Genomic DNA, 23,473 nt, shown 5'->3' with positions numbered 1-23,473 from the left:
ATTAACGACTCTTTTGAGGCTACTGTGGCGCCTCTTAATTTACAGTGCGTAAAGAAAAATGCGTTAGTGCCGCATTGTTTGGTTCGCGTGAAAGAGGGCCGTACCGGACTGTGGACTATAAATTGCTCATCGGAACCAGTTGTTTTTCCAGCGGGTTCCAAACTAGCTTCATGTAGCGCAACTCTCCCGAATTGTGTAGCTGTCGTTACTCCTTCCCTAGACAACCCCGCTACTAACTCACCTGCTGACGAAGAGCTTCTTCCGATGATCAGCGCATCGTTGAACACCTCACAACGACAGATATTGAAGAACCTTTTGTCCCAGCACCTATCCGTCTTTGATTTCACGCAGTCCAACGGCTCGCAACGTTTTCCGCTGTCGCGCGCACGCCACAGGATTGACACGGGATCTGCCCATCCGATCCGTCAAAAGCCGTACCGCGTGTCACCATCAGAGCGTAAGATCATCACCGAGCAAGTCCAAGACATGTTGAACAGGGGCGTAATACAGGAATCCTCCAGTCCTTGGGCTGCTCCCGTGATATTGGTGAAGAAAAAAGACGGAACATGGAGGTTCTGCATTGACTATCGTCGCCTCAACGCCATCACTAAAAAGGATGTGTATCCTCTACCACGCATCGACGATGCCATAGATTGCCTTTTTTCCGCGTCTTATTTCTCATCAGTTGATTTGCGATCGGGTTATTGGCAGATTCCGATGGATCCTGCTGACAAGGAAAAAACTGCATTTGTTACCCCGGACGGCCTATTTGAATTTAACGTGATGCCCTTCGGCCTATGTAATGCGCCGGCCACATTTGAAAGATTTATGGACACAATACTTCGTGGCCTCAAGTGGGAAATCTGCATGTGCTATTTAGACGATGTTGTTATTTTTGGCCGGACTTTTACTGAACATAACACGCGACTCGCTGTTGTGTTAGATTGCCTACAGAAGGCTGGCCTTGTCCTGAATTCTAAAAAGTGCCGTTTTGGTGAACGTCAAGCGCTGGTACTCGGGCATCTCGTCGACCGCGATGGAGTTCGGCCAGATCCACAGAAGACTGCAGCAGTTGCAGCATTCCAACGACCACAGACTCAAAAGGAGCTCCGCAGTTTTCTGGGCCTGTGTTCCTACTTTCGACGATTCATTCCAAGGTTTGCCGACGTCGCCTACCCTCTGACATCCCTTCTACAAAAGGACGTCCCTTTCGACTGGACCTCAGATTGCGACGCGTCTTTCCGCCAACTAAAGTTTCTGCTAACGTCACATCCCATACTACGGCACTTCAACCCCTCCGCTCCGACTGAAGTCCACACTGATGCAAGTGGGATTGGTGTTGGCGCTGTGCTTGTGCAACGTTCGACAACAGGCGAGCATGTAATTGCGTATGCAAGCCGTTCCCTCAGCAAACCTGAGCGCAACTACACTGTTACGGAGCAGGAGTGTCTCGCTGTAGTTTTCGCTGTTCAGCGGTTTCGGTGCTACCTGTATGGACGCCATTTCACGGTTGTGACGGACCATCATGCCCTGTGTTGGCTTGTCAACCTTCGTGATCCATCTGGTCGTCTGGCACGGTGGGCCCTTCGTCTGCAAGAGTACGACTTCACTGTTTCGTACAAGAGTGGCCGCAAACACGCCGATGCAGACTGCCTTTCACGCCTTCCTCTTCCTACGACCGAATGTGACTCTGGTGATTTCGATCACTACATCGCCTCCGTCGTGCCCGAGTTTCCCGACGCCTCGGCTCTGCGGACTGCGCAAGAGACCGACATAAGCCTCGAGCCCCTGCTTGCGGAGGCGCGGGATTCCACTGCTTCCAGCCCATTTTGTCTCCGTGATGGCCTTTTGTACAAAAAGGCTTACTCAAGCACCGGTACGAATTTTCTGCTTGTGGTTCCCGAGAGCTACCGCTCGTGCATCTTACGCGCCATGCACGACGACCCCACTTCCGGTCACCTGGGCTCTGCAAGAACGCTCCATCGTGCCCGCGACCGGTTTTATTGGCCAAAGATGCGCCAGACAACTGAGCGATATGTGGCGAGCTGCACTGAGTGCCAACGACACAAACGCCCTACGTCCACGCCACAGGGGCTGCTGCATCCTGTGACTCCACCACGTGGCGCATTTGAGAAAATCGGAATCGACCTTATGGGTCCCTTCCCGAAGTCATCCGACGGAAATCGTTGGATCGTGGTTTGTGCCGACTACCTCACCCGCTACTGCGAAACGGCAGCTCTTCCTTCAGCCACCGCTCACCACGTGTCCCTGTTCTTGCTCCGTTCTGTGATCCTCCGCCATGGACCTCCGCGAGTGATCATCAGTGACCGAGGTCGCCAGTTTATGGCAGATGTTGTGGAAGAGCTTCTTCGTTTGTGTGCGTCGCATTTTAGGCATTCCACACCATATCACCCTCAAACCAACGGCTTGACGGAGCGCACAAACCGCACACTCACAAACATGCTATCTATGTACATCGCATCTGACCACAAGAATTGGGATACTATACTGCCATTTATAACGTTTGCATTCAACACCGCAACCCATGAGACTACTGGCTATAGCCCGTTCTTCCTGCTATATGCCCGTCCTCCTCGGTATTGTCTAGATACCATTCTTCCTTACTCCGTCCATGATGAACCGTGCATTGCGGAAACTCTTTGTCGAGCCGAAGAAGCTCGCCGTCTCGCCCGTTTGCGAATTCTCGCTTCTCAAGAGCGTTCAAAAGCTCGATACGACAGCCGGCATAACCATGTGTCTTACGCCCCTGGAGATTTAGTGTGGCTTTGGCGACCTCTCCGAAAGCGTGGTTTAGCGCAGAAAATGTTGGCGCATTACGCTGGCCCTTACGTTGTGCTTGAACGCGTCAGTGAAGTGAACTACCAAATAGCACGTATGACAGCAAGTGGTCGTCGTTCAGTCAGAACTGAAGTTGCCCATGTCGCCCGGATGAAGCCGTGTCACTCTCGTGGAAACGAATAACTACCTCGCCCGGGGGGCTTCGTCTGCAAAGGGGGAAAATGTAACAGCACGGAAGAAGATGAAGTTTAGAAGACAGGTGAAGGAGAAAGACGTTGAAAAAGGGACTCTCGTGCCGGACGCGCTGCCGTTGACCAGCTGAGCTCCCTACGCTATCGTCTTGTAGTTCAGCGCTCCGACGTCTTACCCCTTCGTAACAATATATATTATACTGAGCAGCCACCATTATACTGTTGAAACAACCACCATCAGGCTGCAGGAATCAGCACTAAAAGCACTTGGTAAAAAAATGCCAGTTATAATTAGCAGTCGTGCACGAGAATGCCACGTGGTAATTCGTTTATACTGATGTCTTATGACATCTTATAACTAGCAGTTACCGGTATCGCTCAGGAGGAAGGTATACAACAGTTGCATCTTACCTGTACTCACCTATGGGGATGAAACATGCAGGCTAACAAAGAAGGTTCTACTTAAGTTGAGCACAACGCAGAGGGCTATGGAAAGAATAATGGTAGGGATAACGTTAAAAGATAGGAAACGTGCAGAGTGGGTCAGAGAAATAACTCAAGTCACTGACATTCTAGGTGAAATCAAGACGAATAAATGGGCATGGGCAGGACATGTAGCGCGAAGAAAGAATAACCGATGGTCGCTTAGGGTAACAAACTGGATTTCAAGGGAAGGAAAGCGTAACAGGGGCCGGCAGAAAGTTGGGTGGGCAGATGAGGTTAAGAAGTTCGCAGGGGTCAAGTGGATGCAGCGAGCACAGGACCGGGTTAATTGGAGGAATATGGGAGAGGCCTTCGCCCTACAGTGGGTATAATCAGGCTGATGATGATGATGATGTCTTACGTACCGTCACGAAGAAAATCAATAACAAGAAATTTGGTCTCTATTGACCTACGCGGAATTTCTCTCTGGGAGGTGCTCTGTGTTGGCGGATGCTGTTGTTTGACTTTTGTTTAAACAAAAGCAGAATATTGAAAGACATTGAAACTTGTGGCCAAGGTTATGGAGTGCGGGCATTGGATTGAAACTTTTGCATATATTCGCCGTGTGAGCTTGGGCGTATCTATGGGAGAACTAAAAGGTACTTCCTCCAACTCACCCCAGGAATCCTTCATGGGAAGCGATCATAGAATGTCGTAGCCATCGGCGTAGACGATTGCCCCACATGCAAACCACAACACAATTGTTTTTGTTCATTCGTTGCACGTCGTCGTCTGCTTCGACTTCTATCTTTGCGAGAAGCTTTCTCAGGTCCCACTCATTCTGTGTAAGCTAAAACGGCACCATTTATTTTTACCTAGAACAGCGTTTTCCTCAGTGAAAAAGGCTTCTAGTTAGTCATTTATTGATACCTGGTCTGAGGGCTTATGGTTTGCTTACAGTACTTGAAGTGTCTTCACCACAAAACATCGTGATTGGTGTGTTGCTAGCAGTCTTTTCCCACCTAGCGCAAAGTAGTGAGCCTTAAGTTACTCACAGGTACGATGCATAACGAGATGAAAAAAAGGTATTAATAAATTGAAATAACCTTTCAAAGCGTTAACGAATAAGCATTCACTAAACTGCAATAACTTTTCGAGAGCAGTTACTTTCGTTTGAAGATGCTCAAATAATATCCAAGTAAATGGACGCTGAAGATGTGGAGGAGCTCTCTATGTTTAAATGGGTTTCTCGGCAGCCCATCTGCACATTTCGAACACACGTTGATTTTCTTAATGGAATTATTATTGGTCACAACATACTTTAGGTTGCCTGTTAAACTATTTGTCAAACATTTATAGCACACTGCATTCTGTTTCGCAATGCTGTTGCGTCGAGCACGATGCGACGAATGCGTTTACTTAATGAACGCCGAGCGAAATTACCCTGCGCCGGCTCATTTGCAGCGGATAAACACTATAGTGAATGACTGCATCAATCATGATACGGCTAAAGGAAGGTTTTACTTAGGCGTGTGTTAACTATTTTTTGTTCTCAGCCGAATTAAGCCATCAGACGGTAATTACCAAGTAGATCAGCCTGACGCTAATGTCAGAGCTTGCCCGCAGGACTTAGCAGGATGCCTTTATTCGTGGGATTCGTTGGTAGCGTAGTATAATAACGCCATGCTTTGTGGCTGACAAAGATTAGGGCATGCGTAATATACGCTTATTAGCTGCTAATTATCAATTAAGAATCACACTGCGCAGTGGAACACGTTTACATGCCATAACTGCTTTCATTTATGCGTTTTGCAGCGGAGCTACCATCGGCATGTTTCTTTAATGCATGAATATACAGGGTCTATACTTCGTCTCACAAAATACCTGCCGCACTGCGAAAGGCAGAGGAGCTCTTGTAATTGTGCTCCTAAGTGCCTCTCGCCCCTGCGCACTATAATAGAGAATTGTGCTCCTCTTATCACCCCGCGAATTTGTGGGGGCGAGAGGCGCGTAGGATCACAATTGCCTATTGTAGTGCACGTGATCCTGATTGGACCGGGATGCCACTGCCTTTCGCAGTGCTGCAAACATCTTGTGAGACGAAGTGTACGTCTTGGCCTGTAAATAGTAAGCATTAATTGCAGGCATTGTGAATTGTAATCCTATATGTGTATACGTTTATAAGTGCCTTAAGATGTACTAGTATTTTATTTTTCATTCAACAAGTGAATGAAATAAATATTGGTCTGACCAAGAGGATCAAAAGCCCCTCTCCTATTTTTTTTTTAAAGTACGCAAATCACAGAGCAGAAACAGCTAGAAGCTACATACGTTCATTAGGTGCGTCAAGCCAAACACGTACAAACGAAGATCGGTGAGAACGGACAGCTGTTATTGCTGTTGTAATATCCATCACATAAACTTTATTTTCAAAGATAATTAAGAAAAAAAACGTCTTTTTAATTATTCATGGCGTAGTAACGACGACATACGAAGCTCTTAGTATCGTAATATTGTTTTGGCATGCCTCTACTCATATCCTGACGTTTTCAACGGCAAACATATAAAGAAAGGAAAAAAGTAGAGGCATTTAAGACTGCCTACGTGTATGATTGCGAAGGCCTTTAAACACTGAAATTATTTCTGCTGATATTGTGTTCAGTGCGTGTTTGTTCGCGCACTCGGCGCAGAGTGCCATGCTTCACGCAGCATGCTTCACGCAGCGATACATTTGGAGGCGTATGTTTATTCGCTTCGAATCCCTGTCATGAGCTAGCCTCTAACGCGACTAGCAGGTTTACGCCCTCTGCAACGAAAAGTCGTATGGGACCACTTGGAATGCTGTAAGACAAACGGTTATGTCCAAACTGCGATAAAAATTGAAGAAAATAAATTCACCGCAGAGGTCTGCCTGCGTACACACACAAACTACGTGCATTGGGTCGTCTGAAGGGGTGATCCCATCGATTTCGGATGTGTCTGTGTCATGAGGTTACGACATCATTGATATTGCGTGACACGGCCACTTAATGTTGAATATTCATGGCCATGTCACGGGCCTAAACTTCGTGGACGTCTCTCGTAATGTAAAATATCGCTCTTTCGCCTTAAAGTCATTGCGGTTATGCAGACATGTGGATTTATGCTCTAGGCACTCACCCGGAGGGCCACAGCTTTTACCTCATAAGCGATTTTGATGGACCAGAACCTGCGCACAAGAACATCTGCTGTTTTGCGGGCGTTTGGGTTTTGACAGAGAGCCCAGTGGCAAAGGCGCATCAGATCAACCTCTGCTATAGCCTGCGCGCTGCTCAAACGTGTTTTGTTGTTGTTGTTGTTGTTGTTGCTGTTGCTGCTGAAGGCAACTCTCCTGGTATTTTTCATCCGAGTGAGATCTGTCTTTATAGCGATTTCCCTCCATCCCTTAACGCTGCTAAAAAGTTGGAATATAAGGCGTCTTTGAAGGGGATTTAATGCTCAAGCTGCAAATTTGCACTATCATCATATCTCTATATTGCCGCTTACACACAAGCAGTAACGTCGGCTCTATACACTAAAGATATAAAAGTATATTTATAGCACATAATGCTACTACAAACGCATGTATAGTTTTGTTTGCCTCTGTAATTGGTGCGAGCATGGGTATGAAAAGAACGATATGCATGCTTTCTCATAACATGGCTGTGCATATGCAGTGCCCATATACGACAATGTGTAAATACACGCGCTATTCTAGGCGCCGCCGATATCTGTGCGTGTTCGCGTAATACAGTCTTGTTGATCCCGCTTATCTGTAAACCGAAACTAAGTCGCGTAGCACGGACCTTCCATTGATTCAGGTCACTGACTTGAAGTAAAGGCGATGCATGGTTTATCAGGCACGTTGCGACCGTTTTTAATGCATACCTAGTGCACGAGAATACATAGAATAGAATAGATTTATTTTCAGGATTTATTTTTATGTATTACCAGTACATACATGAGGAGATAGGAGAAAAAGCTGCAGTCATGCAGCTTGACTAGGCTCCCATCCCCAATACTTGAGCACAGCAACAGCTACGAATTCACAATATATCAATGAAGCAAATGATAAATACATGATTGAACTACAATCAATAAAGTAAAAAAAAAAAGACATTTACAATGAATAGAAAACAGACCATGGGAATTCTTCACAGTGAATGGAGAAAACAAAAGCACAGAAATGATATAACAGGAAAAATAGTCATATGAGAGTACGTCAATAATTTCATGGATATGAAATATTGGAATATACACACATGGGAATATACACCTGAAAGGAGCTAGTGGCGTCGAGCAATTTTTACGGCGTAGTGGTTAATCGCAGCGCGTGCCATATCAGCTGTGATTTCAATCCAACGGATTGACCGGGTCCTCATGAAAACCGGTAGTCGCCTTTGCCTGAGGGGCCTCCGTTGAAGAACATTCCCTGCCGCATTGTTGAATCATATCCGACTGTAAATAGGTGAAAGAGATGGCGTGTTTTTTTTTTTTTCGGTAAAGAAAAAAAAAAAGGCTTTTATTATCCTGCACAGTACACTGCAGACAGCTCTTTCATATTTCGCGCCCTTCATAAAACATACAAAAACTATTTCTGATTGTAGAATGGAACAACGGGGACATGATTGAGGTTTTGAAGGAACAGCAGGGCTGCCTTTTAGAACGAACAATCATCTATGAATAGTCAAGTGAAATAAGCTGTGTGTTACCAAAAGCCATGGCACAAAGGTAAGAAACATATTAAATTGTTACCGCTGGAACTGGGACTGACAAGTTATTAAAAGGGCAACAAACCTTGTCTAACAATATACGTAACACCAGCTAATTATTGAATGCCTTGCCTTCACAGACTTGCGGAGGCTGCGATAGAAGTTTGTCATCGACAGAAAATATGGAATGTTCTGAAACCTTTGTACTAATTTACTAGCCGAGCTTAAGGACAGTCACCAAAAAGGAAAACGGACCTAATAGACGGAACATATTGGAATAGCGGAAAAAATCACACCTGGGAATGGCGACATTTCTTTCATCCGCGATTATGAAGACTGAAACAAATCTTCATTATTTGGTTGGTTGATTAGTTCTAAGTGACATTTAATGTTTATCTCCTTTTTCTTTTTGTGCGTGATGCCACTATCCTAAAAAAATAGATATACGGTAGCCCGAGAGCCAATTGATTCAGAATATGTACAGAAGGCATTAACCAATAGCGCGAGTTCGGTTTTATTCGCTGTGCGCAAAAGCAGAATTACCTAGCTAGAAGTACGTGGCACGTTCGACGTTAACGCTTCGTTCGCCGGATCTGGTCCAGAACTCTAGTATCACATGTAGCAAAAATTACGGTGCAGTAACGATATTGCAGATACCATATGGATTGCTCAGTAAGTGGGCTGCGTGAATAGTTAGTTGCTAAGATTCTTTTTCTGATAAGGCTAACCTTTTTGTTTCTCTGTCGCAAACGTGACAGACACCAGCAAAGTTTCTTAGAATCTATAACTAGCACCGCAATGTAATCCACGAGAGTGGATTCGGGGTAAGTCGTGAACAGCTGAGTGCACGGTCATATTATGACCATACACTTGTTCGCACATGTGGACGCTACGAACACTGTGGATTGAAGGAAAAACCTGCTGTTGTTCTTTGACCGCCGTCTCTTCCTTTGTTTCACAGCGTGTTTCAGCTATCTGCTAGCGCCGGTTTTAGTGGGCGAGCCGCCAGCGCTCGGGAGCGGAAGGGGCCGACGATGTTCGCACGGTGCTGATGGACCAGTCGGCTGCCGACACGGCGCCCGTGCTTGCCGCAGCCACGGCGGCGGGCCAGGCCGCCAAGACCCTGGGCTCACCGCAGCTCAGGGTGCCTGCGACCACCACGCTCCAGGTGCCCCGGCACCGGAGCCTGCCTTCCGATGGCCAGGTGGCGCCACGGACGTCCGAACAGGTGCGCGCCCTCACACTACGCCAACACAGTAACACGATCGCTTGTATTCATGCAACACATGCTGGAATACTAAGTATATACGCCATGGATACGCTAACCAATCATAAGCCATTAGGCAATCTTCTACCCCCTCCCTCACTTTTTTGTTTGTTTTTTTACTGATTGCTCGTGGGCGTGCTTTGTCTGCCTAATGTACGAAGATGCGTGTCCATGGTTATTCTGCTTCTCCCCGTTCCTCAGTTTGCTACGCTGAAGCTATGACGGGTCAAGTGATCACGCTGCAGAGTAGACATGGCTAAGATGTCTTCTAGGCGCCCTGACATGGCGGCTCTTTCTTCCGAATTACCAGCACATGGTACTGAAGTTTCGGGTAACCGGAGTGTGATTTCTTTCCGCACGTTTCGTATTTTCTATGAAATATATTTCATTTTGCATTCCATGCCATGTTCGCCACCTCTTTTAATTGAAAGCTAAAGCATTCTCCTACGAACGCTCTGCAAATTGCAACTCGACCACTCTAAGGCAGCTCCGGATTCCGGAGACTCAATGCTTGCTTCCACTTTGATCTTTTTGAAGGGAAAATGAGAGACCAGAACTGCACTACTAGTGCGCACTATATTCGCTAAAGATGCAGGCGAAGGCCATTTGCAGGCACTTTTCCTAATGGCCACTGGACTTGAGCTCAGTCATTGCCTAGAAGTCCATTGCATAGACTGAAGGAACACAAACGAACTGCTGCGTAAGCCTTCGATCGCGTGTAGTCAAAAATTTAACTTTCTACGGCAGATTCTTTTTTTTTTTTCTTCAGAAAGTGCGAGCTCTCTGGCAAAGCTTCGGTAAAATTTGCTGGTTTATACGATTACAAGTTTTGCGCTTGTGTATTTTGTGTCCGCATGATCGGGGCTCTTACGCGCTCTTGGAGGTTTGGTATAATTTTTTTACTTTCCGCTCTGGCTGCGTTATTCATTAAATATGGCGTTTTACGACTGCCAGTCTTTAGCTCAATCACAAACGCGGATGTGTCCTGTACAGCCCGGGGACCTGGAGCTGCTCGAAAATGGTGTTCCAAGCCCTTCTAACAGAAGCAGCACGTGCTCGGAAATCGTCCGTATAGAGCAGATGGCGAGCGACCAAGACTCGCCGCCAGAAACCAAGCTTGGCAAATATATTGGCAGAATAAGGGTAAGTGTTGTGCCCATGATAATGGTGGCGCCAGCTTGATGTATTTCTTGCATTTGGTAATGCTTTGCGCGGCGTCTGGGATATAGTGACGGGGCGCAAATGCTTATTTAGCAAGGGAACTAATGGCATCGCACAAGAAAGCACTGCCTTTTTTCCTCTCCATGCTACTTAAGTGCTTGTGTAACCTGTATTTCAACAATGAGCGCTGTTGTTTGTGTGTAATCGTGACAAAGCTTGACAGACACGTTTATTTAGTTGTATCCAGTTGTAAAAAAACAATATGGGGCAGCGGCACTTAAACATGCTTGCGTGTGAGAATGCGAAAGCATTATAGTGACTGCGAGTGATGGCTACGACTATGCATAATGTTTATTAATACTCTACACCTAGAGTACGCTGAGGAAAGCTACACTGCACGGTGTTATGAGTCATGACTGTGGTTGGTTGGTTGTGCAACTTTTAATTCCATCGGAAACGGGCAGTCGTGCGCCCGCGGATTAGAGGCTGGCAGGTAGCCCTTGGCTTGTTGCGGCCTCTTCCGCCAGATGGACGGTGCGGTGCTGGATCGCAGGGTCCGCGCTTCGCAGCAGGATATCCCAGGCTTCTCTACTTGTAATATTTTGCCCTATCCCTGGAGATTGTGGGCACTCCCAAATTATGTGGTCGAGGGTCCCTCTCGCCCCACAGTGTTTGCAGAGATCATTGTCCCTAAAGTCTGGTAGCGCGTGAAACGCCCAGACCGGGTTCATGAACGTATTAGTTTGTAGCCGCCTCCACGCGACAGCTTCTCTATAATGTAGTCTAACATCTGGCGGGGGTACCAGTCTACGTCCCAATTTGTAATGTTCGATAATTTCGCCGTAATTTTGCAGACGCTCGTCTGCAAAATTCGACGGCTACCCGGAAGTAGAGAGCTCGGGCTAGCTCGTGAGCCGCCTCGTTACCAGGGACGGCAGCGTGAGCGGGTGTCCAAATTAACTGAATTTTCCTATTTATCGTTCTTTGGGTGAGGATTTTGGCCGCCTCCGGCGATATCCTCCCCTTCCCAAAATTTTGAATGGCAGTTTTGCTGTCGCTAATTATGAACTTGGCTTCTGTTCCTACGCAAGCTAGCGCTATCGCAACTTCCTCCGCAGTCTCTATCTTGCGGGCTCTGATGGCTGCCGCTGATACCGGTGCCCCTCGGCCATCGACTACCGAAGCTACCGCCGAACCTGTTCTGCCACTTGCCGCATCAACATAGACTACTTCCTTTGCTCCCATGTTCTTGAACCGTTGCTCTAGAGCTTCGGCTCGTTTGGTCCTTCTTTCGACATTAAATTCTGGATGCATATTCCTAGGGAAGGGGGGGGGGGGGACTACCAAGGCATTCCTGATTTCACTATTAATTGTGACTTTTTTTTGAACTCCCCTGTCTGGGTTGAGGCCTACTTTTGCAAGGATTACCCTGCCCGTCTCGGTCGTGCTTAGTCTCTCTAATTGGGAGACTCGCACTGCCTCCGCCAATTCCGCCCACGTGTTATGCCCCCCGAGTTCGAGCAGTCGTTCGCTCGAGGTACCCATGGGCAGTCCTAGCGCCTTCTTAACGCACCTTCGAATCAGGCAGTCTAACTTCTCTTTTTCGCCGGCCTTCATGTCCAGGTGGGGCGTGGCGTAACTGATTCTGCTTATTACGTATGCCTGGATTAGTTTTAGTAAATTTCTCTCCTTGAGGCCTCTTCCTTTAGTGGCGACCCTCCTCAAAAGCCCGAGGGTTTGCATCGCGTAACTTTCTAATTTTTTCAGGACCTCTCCGTTATGGCCGTGGGATTGAATGACCATCCCCAAAATCCTGATCTGATCTACTTTTGGCACCGGTTTGCCCTCCACCTGAATATGAAACTCCCCGCTATTCTTGCAGCGGAGGTACTTTGGGTTATAAACGAACAACTCAGATTTATGCGGGGCGCACGAAAGTCCCCTTTTAGCCGCGTAATCGACAATGATGTCGGTCGCTGCTTGCAGGCGTTCCTCCGTACTCACATCGCTCCCATGGTTAATCCAGAGGTTAATATTGTCCGCATACATGCGGACAATATTAAGAGCGAATTTAGCCCCTTGATTTGGTTAAGTTTACCCGGGAGGCCTCTCATTGCCACGTTGAATAGAAAAGGCGATAACACTGAGCCCTGCGGTGTGCCTTTGCTTCCTAACTCTATCGTAGGAGATTCTAAATTTTGAAATATCATGCAGGCTTTTCTGCCCGATAAGAAGTCTTTTATGTAGTTGTACGTTCTCTCCCCTACTCCGAGCACTTCGAACCCTTCGAGGATAGCCTCGTGCCTGACATTGTCGAAGGCCTTGGTGAGGTCTAGGCCCAGGATCACTTTGGCGTCTCTCGATCGCGAGTCTATGATATCATGCTTTAGTCGGAGCATTACGTCCTGCGTGCACAAGTGTGGTCGGAAACCGACCATTTCGTGCGGCCACAGGTTGTTTTGCTCCATGAAGCACGTTAATCTCGTCTGTATTACGTGCTCCCGCAACTTCCCTACACATGAGGTTAGGGAAATCGGTCTCAAATTTTCCAATTGCGGGGGTTTTCCCGGTTTGGGTATCAGTATTATGTTTGCCGTTTTCCACTGATCTGGCAACTGGCTCGTTTCCCAAACTTTTCCAATGAATTCCGTTAGTAGACTAATAGAGTCATCGTCCAGATTCCTTAGCATTTTATTGGTGACCCCATCGGGGCCCGGGGCTGATTTAGTTTTTAGTCTTACAATTTCCGCCCTTACATCTGCCTCCGTGATGGGGGCGTCGAGCGCCTCATTGGGCGTGCCACCGTAGCTCGGGAGTGGGGAACGCTGGTTGTCTGCAACATACGTTTTTACTAACTTATTCATAAACGCCGCATCGTCTCCTTCAAAGGCGTGCCTGACTTTTGCCAATATTATTCACGATTGAGTTTTTGAATTTGTTGGGTCCAGCAGATACCGGAGCATGCCCCACGTTTTGGAGAGATTCATCCCTCCCTCTATTTCGTCGCATCTGCTGAGCCAGTTTTGTTCGCACAATTTGATCGCGTAGCATCCAATTTCCTTGTTATGCCTCGCGATTCGTCTTCTAGGATTCTTGTTCCACTTTTGTTTCTTCAGCCTGCGTTCCATGCTTTGTCTAGCGTCCCACATGTGGAGCAGTCGGCTATCTGCTATACCAAGAGCGTCGTCCCTACCAGCGTCTTTGTCGCCTCACCAACGCATGCTCATGATTTTCTTGCCATAGGCCTCGAACGCTGACGCTGTCGCCCTTTATGCTGAGGAGGCAAGCAAAGCTTTCGGCTTAGAAACATAGTTGGCACAACTGCTAGTGCTAACCTATAAAGGTTTTTGCATCTGCGCGCTGCACAACACGTGCGGGAAGTCAAGGCTACCCTTGAAAGATGTCTTATACTATAGAAAACACTGCTCTGAGAACTTTCTTGCCACCTGCGCCATGTGAGATTTTTCCGAAACACTTCCAGAAATTTCAGCGAGAAGGGAAATTTTTCTTGATTTTCGCCAGCTATATCACTGAATTGAGCTCTGATTTTTATTGTCCTTTAAATGCATCTAAGCGCATGAAAGTAGTTGCCATAAGTAAAAACTACCATTAATACAGCTCTTAAAACCGATATAAAAATCGCTATTTTTAATTATTCGCGTTTTAAGCGAGATGACTCCAGAAAACACGCGCATACCGCAACTGTCGAAGTGTTTGCCATGTACAACACGGCTCATGCTTTTGACTGTCTCATTATTCGCTGAAACAAAGCCCAGTGCGCTGACACAGGTTGGTGTGCTGTTTGGCCAGAATCGGGAAATAGTCCGCCTCGAACTTAGCCTACGGCCAAATGCGACTTGCACAATTTTCTGGCTTGTGTGCAGGGTATTAAAAAATGGGCTGCTCGCCACAAGAAGCCGAAGGAGCCCGACCGACCGGATTCTTTTCTGGAGAAGTTCGCTATGGGCCAGACGGCGGAAGAAGCGCGCGACCCTCCGAAGGGAGAGGAGAACAAACAGAGGTACAGGTATACGAATTGTTCAGAGGGAACTGCGAACGTGTAAAAGGAGAGATATGAGGAGTGTGGATAGTCTTCTTCACCATGTACGTTAGAAATCGAAACATGTTTCATCGGCTATTGCGAACCTCCAGATACGAAAGTGTCCACAGCACTATCTCTGGCTGCGTTGGAATAATGTGCTAAAATAATCATGCTTATTTACTTTCTGTTTATGGCACTCCGTATATTATGTGACTAAGATACAGACAGTATATAGTCCAGTTTGAAGATTAAGCGGCTAGCAAGGTGGCGGTAATGATGACAGAATGGAGGCAACTTCTAGAAGGACACTTTTAACCGTTTTATGGGCAACAATATTTTCAGCAAACGTTGGAGGTCAAAGTTTTATTCTTTGAGCGTCATTAAAAAATAATCCTACCTAACAATCCTTTTAGGTGGAGAGTCATCATTTCTTTTCTTTTAATGAAGGGCTTCAGATCAAGACATGCTCTTCTTTTATACTGCTACCAATATGCCTTTAACTGTTGTATTGAAAAGCTAGTGTCGTTCAGGAAACCACTTTGGTGTACCTCTTAAACAGACGGGCAATCCAAAAAAGAGGCTCTTTTACACTTTCTTTTTCATATTCAGTGTGCTTGTGCAACATGATGAATTTAAAACGCCGCCAGAATACAGCGACTGGTTTCTTGAAGCAGGGCATTTTCTTTCATTATGGGCCCATAAAATAATTATCTGACTTACTGATCACAATGATTGATTGATATACATGATTTTCTGGCTAACTCACTTACTGCTTTATATTACTAGTTTTTTCCAGAAGCACAGACACTCGTTTGTGGTGGACCCGTCAGAAAATTTCCACTATCGTTGGCTGTCAGTGATCAGTGCCGCGGTCCTGTACAACGTGCTTGTGATCGTGGGCCGCAGTGTGTTCTGGGAGCTGCAGAATATCATGCCCATTGCTTGGTACGTGTTCGACTACACCTGCGACGGCATCTACCTCCTCGACATGGTCTTCCACGCCAGAACAGGTACGCACATATCGCTTTAATAAAAAAATGTCCAAAACTAGTGGATGCTTTCGATAGTTGTTAGCTTATAGGCGATAAACTCATGTACACACTGCTTCCAGTTCTGTCTAAATGTGAAGCCTACGAGCGGATGACTCCTGATTTTGCCTGCAGGTCTTTCCCTTTAGAAAACAGGCATGCGTTATCAAAATTTAGCTACGCGCGCACAATTTTATTTGTAAACAAATAGAAAAACAGCTGAAATATTTAGAATCGCGATGGCCAATCAGTCATAATGACATGGGCCTGGGCCCAATATCTCCCGCACAATATCTGCACTGCGGTACTCGTCATGTCTTTGCGGTCCGATAAAAGTTCTGAAAGGAGCGGCAGCATTTTGTTGGACGGTTCAACGATCGATAGCCACAGCGATATAGCATAGTCACGTATCATGATATGATCACTACTGTATCTGAACCGGTCACCACTCTTTCTTCCAGGATATCTAGAACAAGGCCTTCTTGTCCGGAACACGCGCAAGCTTCTGAAGAGATATATTCAATCTCTGCACTTCAAGTTGGACCTGATTAGCCTCATTCCAACCGACGTGGCCTACTTCTTCCTCGGCGTCGAGTGCAATGTGCGAGTGCCGTGTACAGTGATTGTGCGATTGAACCGCCTCTTTCGCTCCTACCGCATGCAGGAGTTCTCGGACCGGACCGAGGCCCGTACCAACTTTCCTTACGCATTCCGCATTGCCAAGCTTATCTTCCTCATCTTGGTCATCATACACTGGAACGCGTGCCTGTACTTTGCTGTAAGCTATGCCATAGGTTTTGGCACAGACAACTGGGTTTACAAGAACATTAGCCTTCCCGAGTACGGCACTCTGCGGCATCAATACATCTACAGTTTCTACTGGTCAACGCTGACCTTGACAACCATAGGTGAAGTGCCTATTCCTGAAAAGGATGCTGAGTACGTATTTGTTGTTATTGATTTCCTCGTTGGTGTGCTGATATTCGCCACAATCGTCGGCAATGTGGGTAGTATGATTACTAATATGAATGCCGCCAGAGCTGACTTCCAACACCGCATGGACAGCGTGAAGCAGTACATGGAGTTTAGAAAAGTAAGCAAGGAGCTTGAGAATCGGGTTATCAAGTGGTTTGACTACCTGTGGACAAACAAACAGTCCTTGGATGAAGATAAGATCACATCCATGCTCCCCGACAAACTGAAAGCCGAAATTGCTATTCACGTGCACCTGGACACGTTAAAGAGAGTGAAGCTATTCCAGGATTGTGAGCCAGGGCTTCTTGTCCAGCTTGTTTTGAAGTTGAGGCTTCAAGTGTTTAGCCCCGGAGACTACATTTGCCGCAAGGGGGACGTTGGCAAAGAAATGTACATTGTTAAGAGAGGAAAACTAAGCGTTGTGGGGGATGATGGGCGGACTGTATTTGCCACCTTGAGTGATGGCAGTGTGTTCGGAGAACTGAGCATTCTGAACATTACTGGCAACAAGACCGGAAACCGGAGGACAGCCAACGTCCGCAGCGTCGGCTACTCTGACCTGTTCTGCCTTTCCAAGGAGGACCTGTGGTTTGTACTCGAGGAATACGCAGAAGCCAAGAAGATGCTGATCGAAAGGGGACGCAGCATACTGCGCCGTGATGGTCTGTTGGACGAAGAAGCCGTCAAGATATCCGAAAAGGAGCAAGAAACACTGCAAGGAAAGTGCGACCGCCTAGAAAAAGCGCTGGACAATCTGCAAACGCGCTTTGCTAGGCTGCTGGCCGAATACATGGCGTTTCAAGTCAAGATGAAACAACGCATAAGTAGACTAGAAGGGCGCACGGACATTGACGACAATGGACCAGTGACAGTGGACGATGACGATGATGCTGCTAGCCACAGCAGCCAGCTGTGATGGTGCGCGACAATGAGTACCGAGTCGATGCGTCAAATGGATGCATTTGTTCATCTAAAATTTAGTTCTTGTCTGCAGAAACATAATTTCATTTTGCAAAGGTATAGGGTCACCGTGGAAGTATTGTGCTCTATTGTACAGGTGTAAATTTGTTTTGTCGGGTGTCAAAAGTGTTTATAACCTATCAGCTATGATATTTTTATACGAGAGCTTCCCTTCATGTACTGTGAGATTATTGTTACTGCAACTTGAGCACAGGTTACGCCATAACTTCTAGCGTTTAAGGTACGAGCGGATTGAAGTGCTTCGAGTGCGCTAAGCACAAGCATGTAATCCCTCGTTGTGGTGGAACCAAAGATGTCAGAAAATATTCGGAGTAATTTTGAATGAATAGATCTGCCGCCATTGAACCGGAATGTACTGAGTGTCGATTGCGTAAATGCGCCTACTCTTATTTCTTGTGAGGCTGGGCTTAAATTTTGCCCAATTGACCTTACGGCTTAGCACGAAGAACACGTTTTCTAACCCGCTTTTATTTCTTCAGTAGTGGGATTGAAATACTCACCACAGCACCGTGCCTCCACTTCGAAATTTTCGTTATAAGATAAAGGCTTTCAATTTATAATTTTAACTGTAACACTGCTTGAGAATTTATTTTTACCAGATACATATACATGCTGATGGAAGAAATGGAAGACTTAAAAAGCAGTTGGGTTGTTGAAATATCGGAATTACGAACAGTGCGCAGTCCTGTTATCACTTTGGTTTCTGTATATGCGGAGCTCACCCGAGACTGTTCAATACTTTTGCTGCCCTTCGCAGCTGCAGGCAAGCAGATATTATGTACTATGTTTCTTGTTTCCTGTCTTTGAAGGAGGCGCTACTGAGTTTACTTCTACATGAATACGCTGTGTAGGAGCACACTAACCTTCATAAACACAGACATATTAGAATTTTGTCACGAAAGCAGCTGTACTCGTGCATAACATTGCAGCTGGCGCTGAAATCTATGTATGCTTTCAGCGGAGATGCGGGCATTGGTGTTTATGAGAAGTGCATAGCCATGATATATATGTGTATGCTTTTCTCTAGCTGTTGATATTACAGGCATTAAGGGAGTCAAGAACGCTTAGTAGTTTAAAAGCTGTATAGCTAGTTCATAGAAACTTGTCGACATTGCCACACAGTGCTTTAATGTTATATCACAAGGGACCAGTCACCGGCAAATCAAGGCAGCCCAGAAGGGCCTGCTGTGGAGTCGAATATTCTGGCTGTCTTGCCAATACTTTCTCGTTGTGTCTTTTAGAGAACTTCATATTTCTCGTGCACATCGTAGCAGTCACATATTTAAGCACGGTAGCTTCTAGCACGCTGAAGCATTTTCTCCCTCGCTTTCTGAGGTATTGATGTTAGGAGATAAAATAATACCGAAACCATTTTCCTTTTCCTATAGACCTTAAGCTGAATGCGGCCACCGTAGTGAACCTTGCTTATATGATATAGTGCTCTATGTTTTCATCGAGGTGCATCGGTCAGGAGAAAGGGTGAAGCTTTGATTTAACGCTAGAACATTTGTCACTTGCAAGACACTGCTGGACTGCAAATATTTACGGCAGTCCGAGATTTCAATCACGCTTGATACCAATGAAAGAGCTTCGTGTAACGCCATGCCATCTAACTGTCGTCTCAGATGTAGGAAATGAAGTCAGAAAAAGAATCGTCATTATATTACTAGGTAGCGAAGCGAATTGTAATTTTTAACAATTATCGGAATATAGAGCTTCTTGAATAATATTTCTTTTTTTGTTTGTTTTTGTGTGCTATGCGCGCTGATTATATAATAAAAAACAACGCAGACTTTGATGCTGTTGCCATATTTTGTGTTCGAAGTTTTCAGTCAACACCAGTGTACTATTATTAGTCCTTGCTACAAGAACATGAGACATTTCGGCTTGACGGTATACGAGTTAGATTGTTAAAGCCAAGTGGTTTTTATGTTTGGTGTGTCAAAACTATCTTGTTAGTTTCTGCAGGACGTGTAATTGTAGTCGGCTCAATTTCATCTTATAGGTATCTACGGCGTTAGGACCTATGTGTAAAGAGACACTGGGGACAAACAGAATTAGCCTTATATGAGTAGAGTATGACGCGTGGTCATCACAAACGAAATCAGTGCTTTTGTAAAATATATTGAAAAATGTAATTTAGGTGTCGCCACTGATTTCTCCAGTAGAGGCCAACGGGCGTCGCCTTTCCTTAGCGGTTTTGCTACTAGATTGCGTGCATTTACACAGAACTTCAGGCACCTCTCCTAGAGGAACTATAATGACATGACAGGGTGAATCTACTCTCGGGAAGACTTTTAGATGCAGGTTTCTCGCTGATGATTAATGCGTCTTTCCTTGCCCCACATTTGTAAACATGTGAAGAAGGAGCTTAAAATACATTCTCAGACAGGTTTGCAATTGCATATATCTACGTAGTGCTGTTCTCAATCTTCAATGCAGCGAAAATTAACTGATGCAGATCAATCAATGAGGAATCATTTACATTGTAATAGATCAGATACATAGATACATTTGGCGCTGTTTTGAGAAAAGCAGCGAAGTATGAGGCTGGCGCTAGTGCTGAGAACAACACGCTGTGAAGAAGTGATCGATTTGAAGTGCGTCATTCGAAAGGCGTGCTTTCTCGGCTCGTTTCGGCGAGTGCAAGAAACAGTGGCTCTCTAAGTCTCTCGTAACCAATCACTCTAAGTGCACCGACTACATGTCTGCTCTGAGCAAGGTGGGTCTTCCGGCACCCCACAAATTGAATTTATAGCTGGAAGAATATAAGAAAACGGGCATTTCATACAGATTACAAAATTTTAGCCTTTACCGTGTGAAAATATTTCTTTCGCTTTCCGGCATTCAACTTTGTTTATTCTGTCATTTATATTACCTGAACTGTTTTTTACACATGCGACTTCTTTTTACGGAATGAGTAGCAATTGGCCGTGCAGAAATAGAAATGATCTAATTATATATGAATTATAATAGATCCTGGATTTTTCAATGTCATAATTGCGTGTTCTCAATGTATTTTATTTTCCTTTTCGAACTGCTAAACCGCGGGCGCTAATTGGTTGCGATGCTCAGCTATGAGCATGAAGACGTGGGGTTTATCCTGCCCGAGGCGCCCACGTACATTTTGATAAAGGCTGAACGCAGGGAGCCAGTGCGTTGTGTGATATCAGGGCAGTATCAATAACGCAAGGGGGTCAAAATATTCCCGATACCGCACTACCGCGTCCGAAAAAATGTGGTCCTATCTGTTTGGGACATTAAAGCTTATATATCGTACTATCTCAATGTTTTCTTCTTTTTTTTTATTCCACTTTCAGAAGAAATAGAGCAGATGAATATTTCCGAGCAGTGTCAGCTGTCCCTCCCTGTCATTTTCTAGTCTTGCTGCGTCACGAATTCTCTTCTTTTCGCTGCCATTAACAAATTCAAGACAATTACTTTAGGAAAAAGATGTGACGTATGGATCATTGAGGTGTTGTGTGTAGGCCTCCGAGTAGCCGCACACTGAACAGAGCGCCTGTATTAAATACAAAGCAGTCGACTTAAAATACACTGTTGTTTACCCACTCTGTATTTACAGGCGATACCTTGTTCCTCAATCGCACCATTCTTGTAGCTTCCCTGCATTGATAATCCTCGTGTGAATTTTAGCTTTGCTATTTATTCCGTGAACGAGCTGTAGTTGTGGAGCTGAAACTGTTGAAGTTGTGCATGTTTTTGGTGCTGTTCAGTGTAATTACGCACGCCTTAATGCGCAATCTGCAATGCATGTAGTGTGTCTGGAAAAAGCAACTGTGCATCTCGTATCTCTGCACCAGAAAGAAGAAGCAGATTGTCTCCGCAAGTCAACGGCAATGCAACGATGTCCGATCCGTCCACACAACGTCAACGTTCATGTTAACTAAGCCGCGTTGAATGGGCACCTCGAAGCCACCATGCTTGTCACGTCGATGTGCTCCGCGCTTATGACTCATGAATTCCACTAGCACTACTGACTTCTCTCACGGAAAGAAAGTGCATGTGGCGCTGCTTTTCGCACCAACTGTTGTCCCTGAACTCCGTATTTCACGTCTATAAGCACAGTTAAACACCAAGATGAAATCAAAGCTTGAACCACGTCCGAGACACGAAGAATCAAGAGTTGTATATGGACTGTGCTTCGTAAGCGTGGAGGCTGTTGCGTGATCATGTTGGCCGTTGAGCAATCATACAACCACCTGGCGTTACCAGCAGTGCCCCTGATTCCAATTTGGGGCGCTGCTGATCGAAGCATGGCATCGTAGTTAAGTTTAGACAATAACTATTCTGCTCTCATGTATGGTGCAATGCGTTCTTAGGAATGCCTTCATTATTGAAAAAGTTAATAAACCACGTTACTATACTGGGAATGCTGAGTTTCCTACTTGTATATTTCATTTAGATGCTCAGTTTAGGTTCTACATGTAAAAAGTCGTAAGAAACAGATAAAGCAACGCCAAAATGCTTATCTTGACATTGGTGTCCAAGGGGTAAAAAAACGTACTTCTGTAAAAATACAAAGGTAGACGAAGAACACCTTAATGTGCATGTGCCTATGTATGCAAGAGCAGTTACGAAAATATATGTGTACCCATTTCTCTGTGTCTACTGCATGCTCATACATTTTTATTCAAGGTGAAGCTATTGTTCCAGACAAAGAAAGCTAGTGTGCTCTTCTTTGCGTCGCCCGTATGCACTGAATGAAGAATTTTCTTTCTTGTAGCCTTAATTCTGTGCAGCATCTTCGGGTCTTTTATACTGGCTACCTTACGGCGGGGGTGATGTGACGACTGTCTCACATAGTCTATATTAAACCCAATTTTTATCGCTTTTATGGGACAATCGGAAGCTGCCGGGGAACACTAGAGAACCCCAAGTTGCCCGAGAGTCATCCATGAATGCATCCCTTATAATTTAAGCGTGGCATTCGCGACATCAAACACCATGCACTGGAAGTCGTTTGAGATGTAGAATAGGATATCAGTTCTTTGCCGCGTTTTGGATAAATGGATTTTATTTCAAAACACTGCGAATGTTTTATTGAGTCATGTTGATTCATCAAAAAAAAAAAAAAAAAAAAGGAATGTTCATTTGCCACCACAAGCATATATTTTAAAATGAGCGGTTTCTTTGCATACTGAAAATTTATGTTCCTGCAACGCGCAAGTTCCTGCAAGTCATTCCCTGTACACGTGCTAGTTGCCATCTACTGTTCTGGACCAACATGAAGAATTCTCAGGATATCTTAGGAACTGATGACATTTGTTTCACAGTCATACGGCTGCATGCTTTAGTGGATGATATATTTGTAGTGATTTGTTTGCTTAAAATCTGCAGAACCATGGGAGGTTTCTCTGCAATTACTTGCTGGACTACAATGTTTGCTTGTTGGCTTGCGATTTAAAATTAAGCGCTTGCAGCGAAACCCTTCAGTAGAATGCACGGAATTTTAAAGAGAAAAGAGAAGACTGCTTGTTAGCAACTTCGGGCGATGATTCCTGATGCGAGTGAAAGATTGTTGTTTGCACACTTCTTGGATTGAGAAAATAAAGTAAAAAATGTATGACTTCGATTTGTGTATAAGAACAGGCACCTGCAGGCTTTTGCCTCCAATATTTATTAAAACTCGTTGCCTTTTGTCACTGGTCGTGGATAAGCCACACTTGCGAGTGAAATGTCTTGTGAACAGAATATTAAATGGCACACATTGTCGAGATGCTAGCCTGCAACAATTTTTGAGGTAAGTTAAATACCTTCTCATTAATGTCCTTCTAGACGGAAACTTAGTGTACCTATGTGTCTTCACAGCACATAGCCCAAAGAATAACGCTAATTTCTTCCAATAAGGTGCACCA

General features: G+C 45.4%; 1 protein-coding gene across 1 annotated transcript in view; it reads left to right on the top strand.

The window, feature by feature from the left end:
* CngA (Cyclic nucleotide-gated ion channel subunit A) overlaps positions 1–23,181 on the top strand; it is a 100,300-nt gene extending 77,119 nt beyond the window's left edge. Inside the window, exons 4-8 of the mRNA XM_084601958.1 lie at positions 9,105–9,371; positions 10,404–10,553; positions 14,456–14,592; positions 15,400–15,623; positions 16,103–23,181. Of these exons, the coding sequence (XP_084458084.1) occupies positions 9,195–9,371; positions 10,404–10,553; positions 14,456–14,592; positions 15,400–15,623; positions 16,103–17,532 (2,118 nt within the window). The 5' untranslated portion in view covers positions 9,105–9,194 and the 3' untranslated portion in view covers positions 17,533–23,181. The remainder of the gene's footprint in view (positions 1–9,104; positions 9,372–10,403; positions 10,554–14,455; positions 14,593–15,399; positions 15,624–16,102) is intronic.
* The last annotated feature ends 292 nt before the right edge of the window (positions 23,182–23,473 follow it).

The sequence above is a fragment of the Amblyomma maculatum genome, chromosome 4 (genome assembly GCF_055883805.1).
Source record: "Amblyomma maculatum isolate TAMU_Amacu chromosome 4, ASM5588380v1, whole genome shotgun sequence".
NCBI lineage: Eukaryota > Metazoa > Arthropoda > Arachnida > Ixodida > Ixodidae > Amblyomma > Amblyomma maculatum.
Note: the sequence above shows the minus strand (reverse complement) of the source record. Positions and strands in the feature narration are given on the sequence as shown.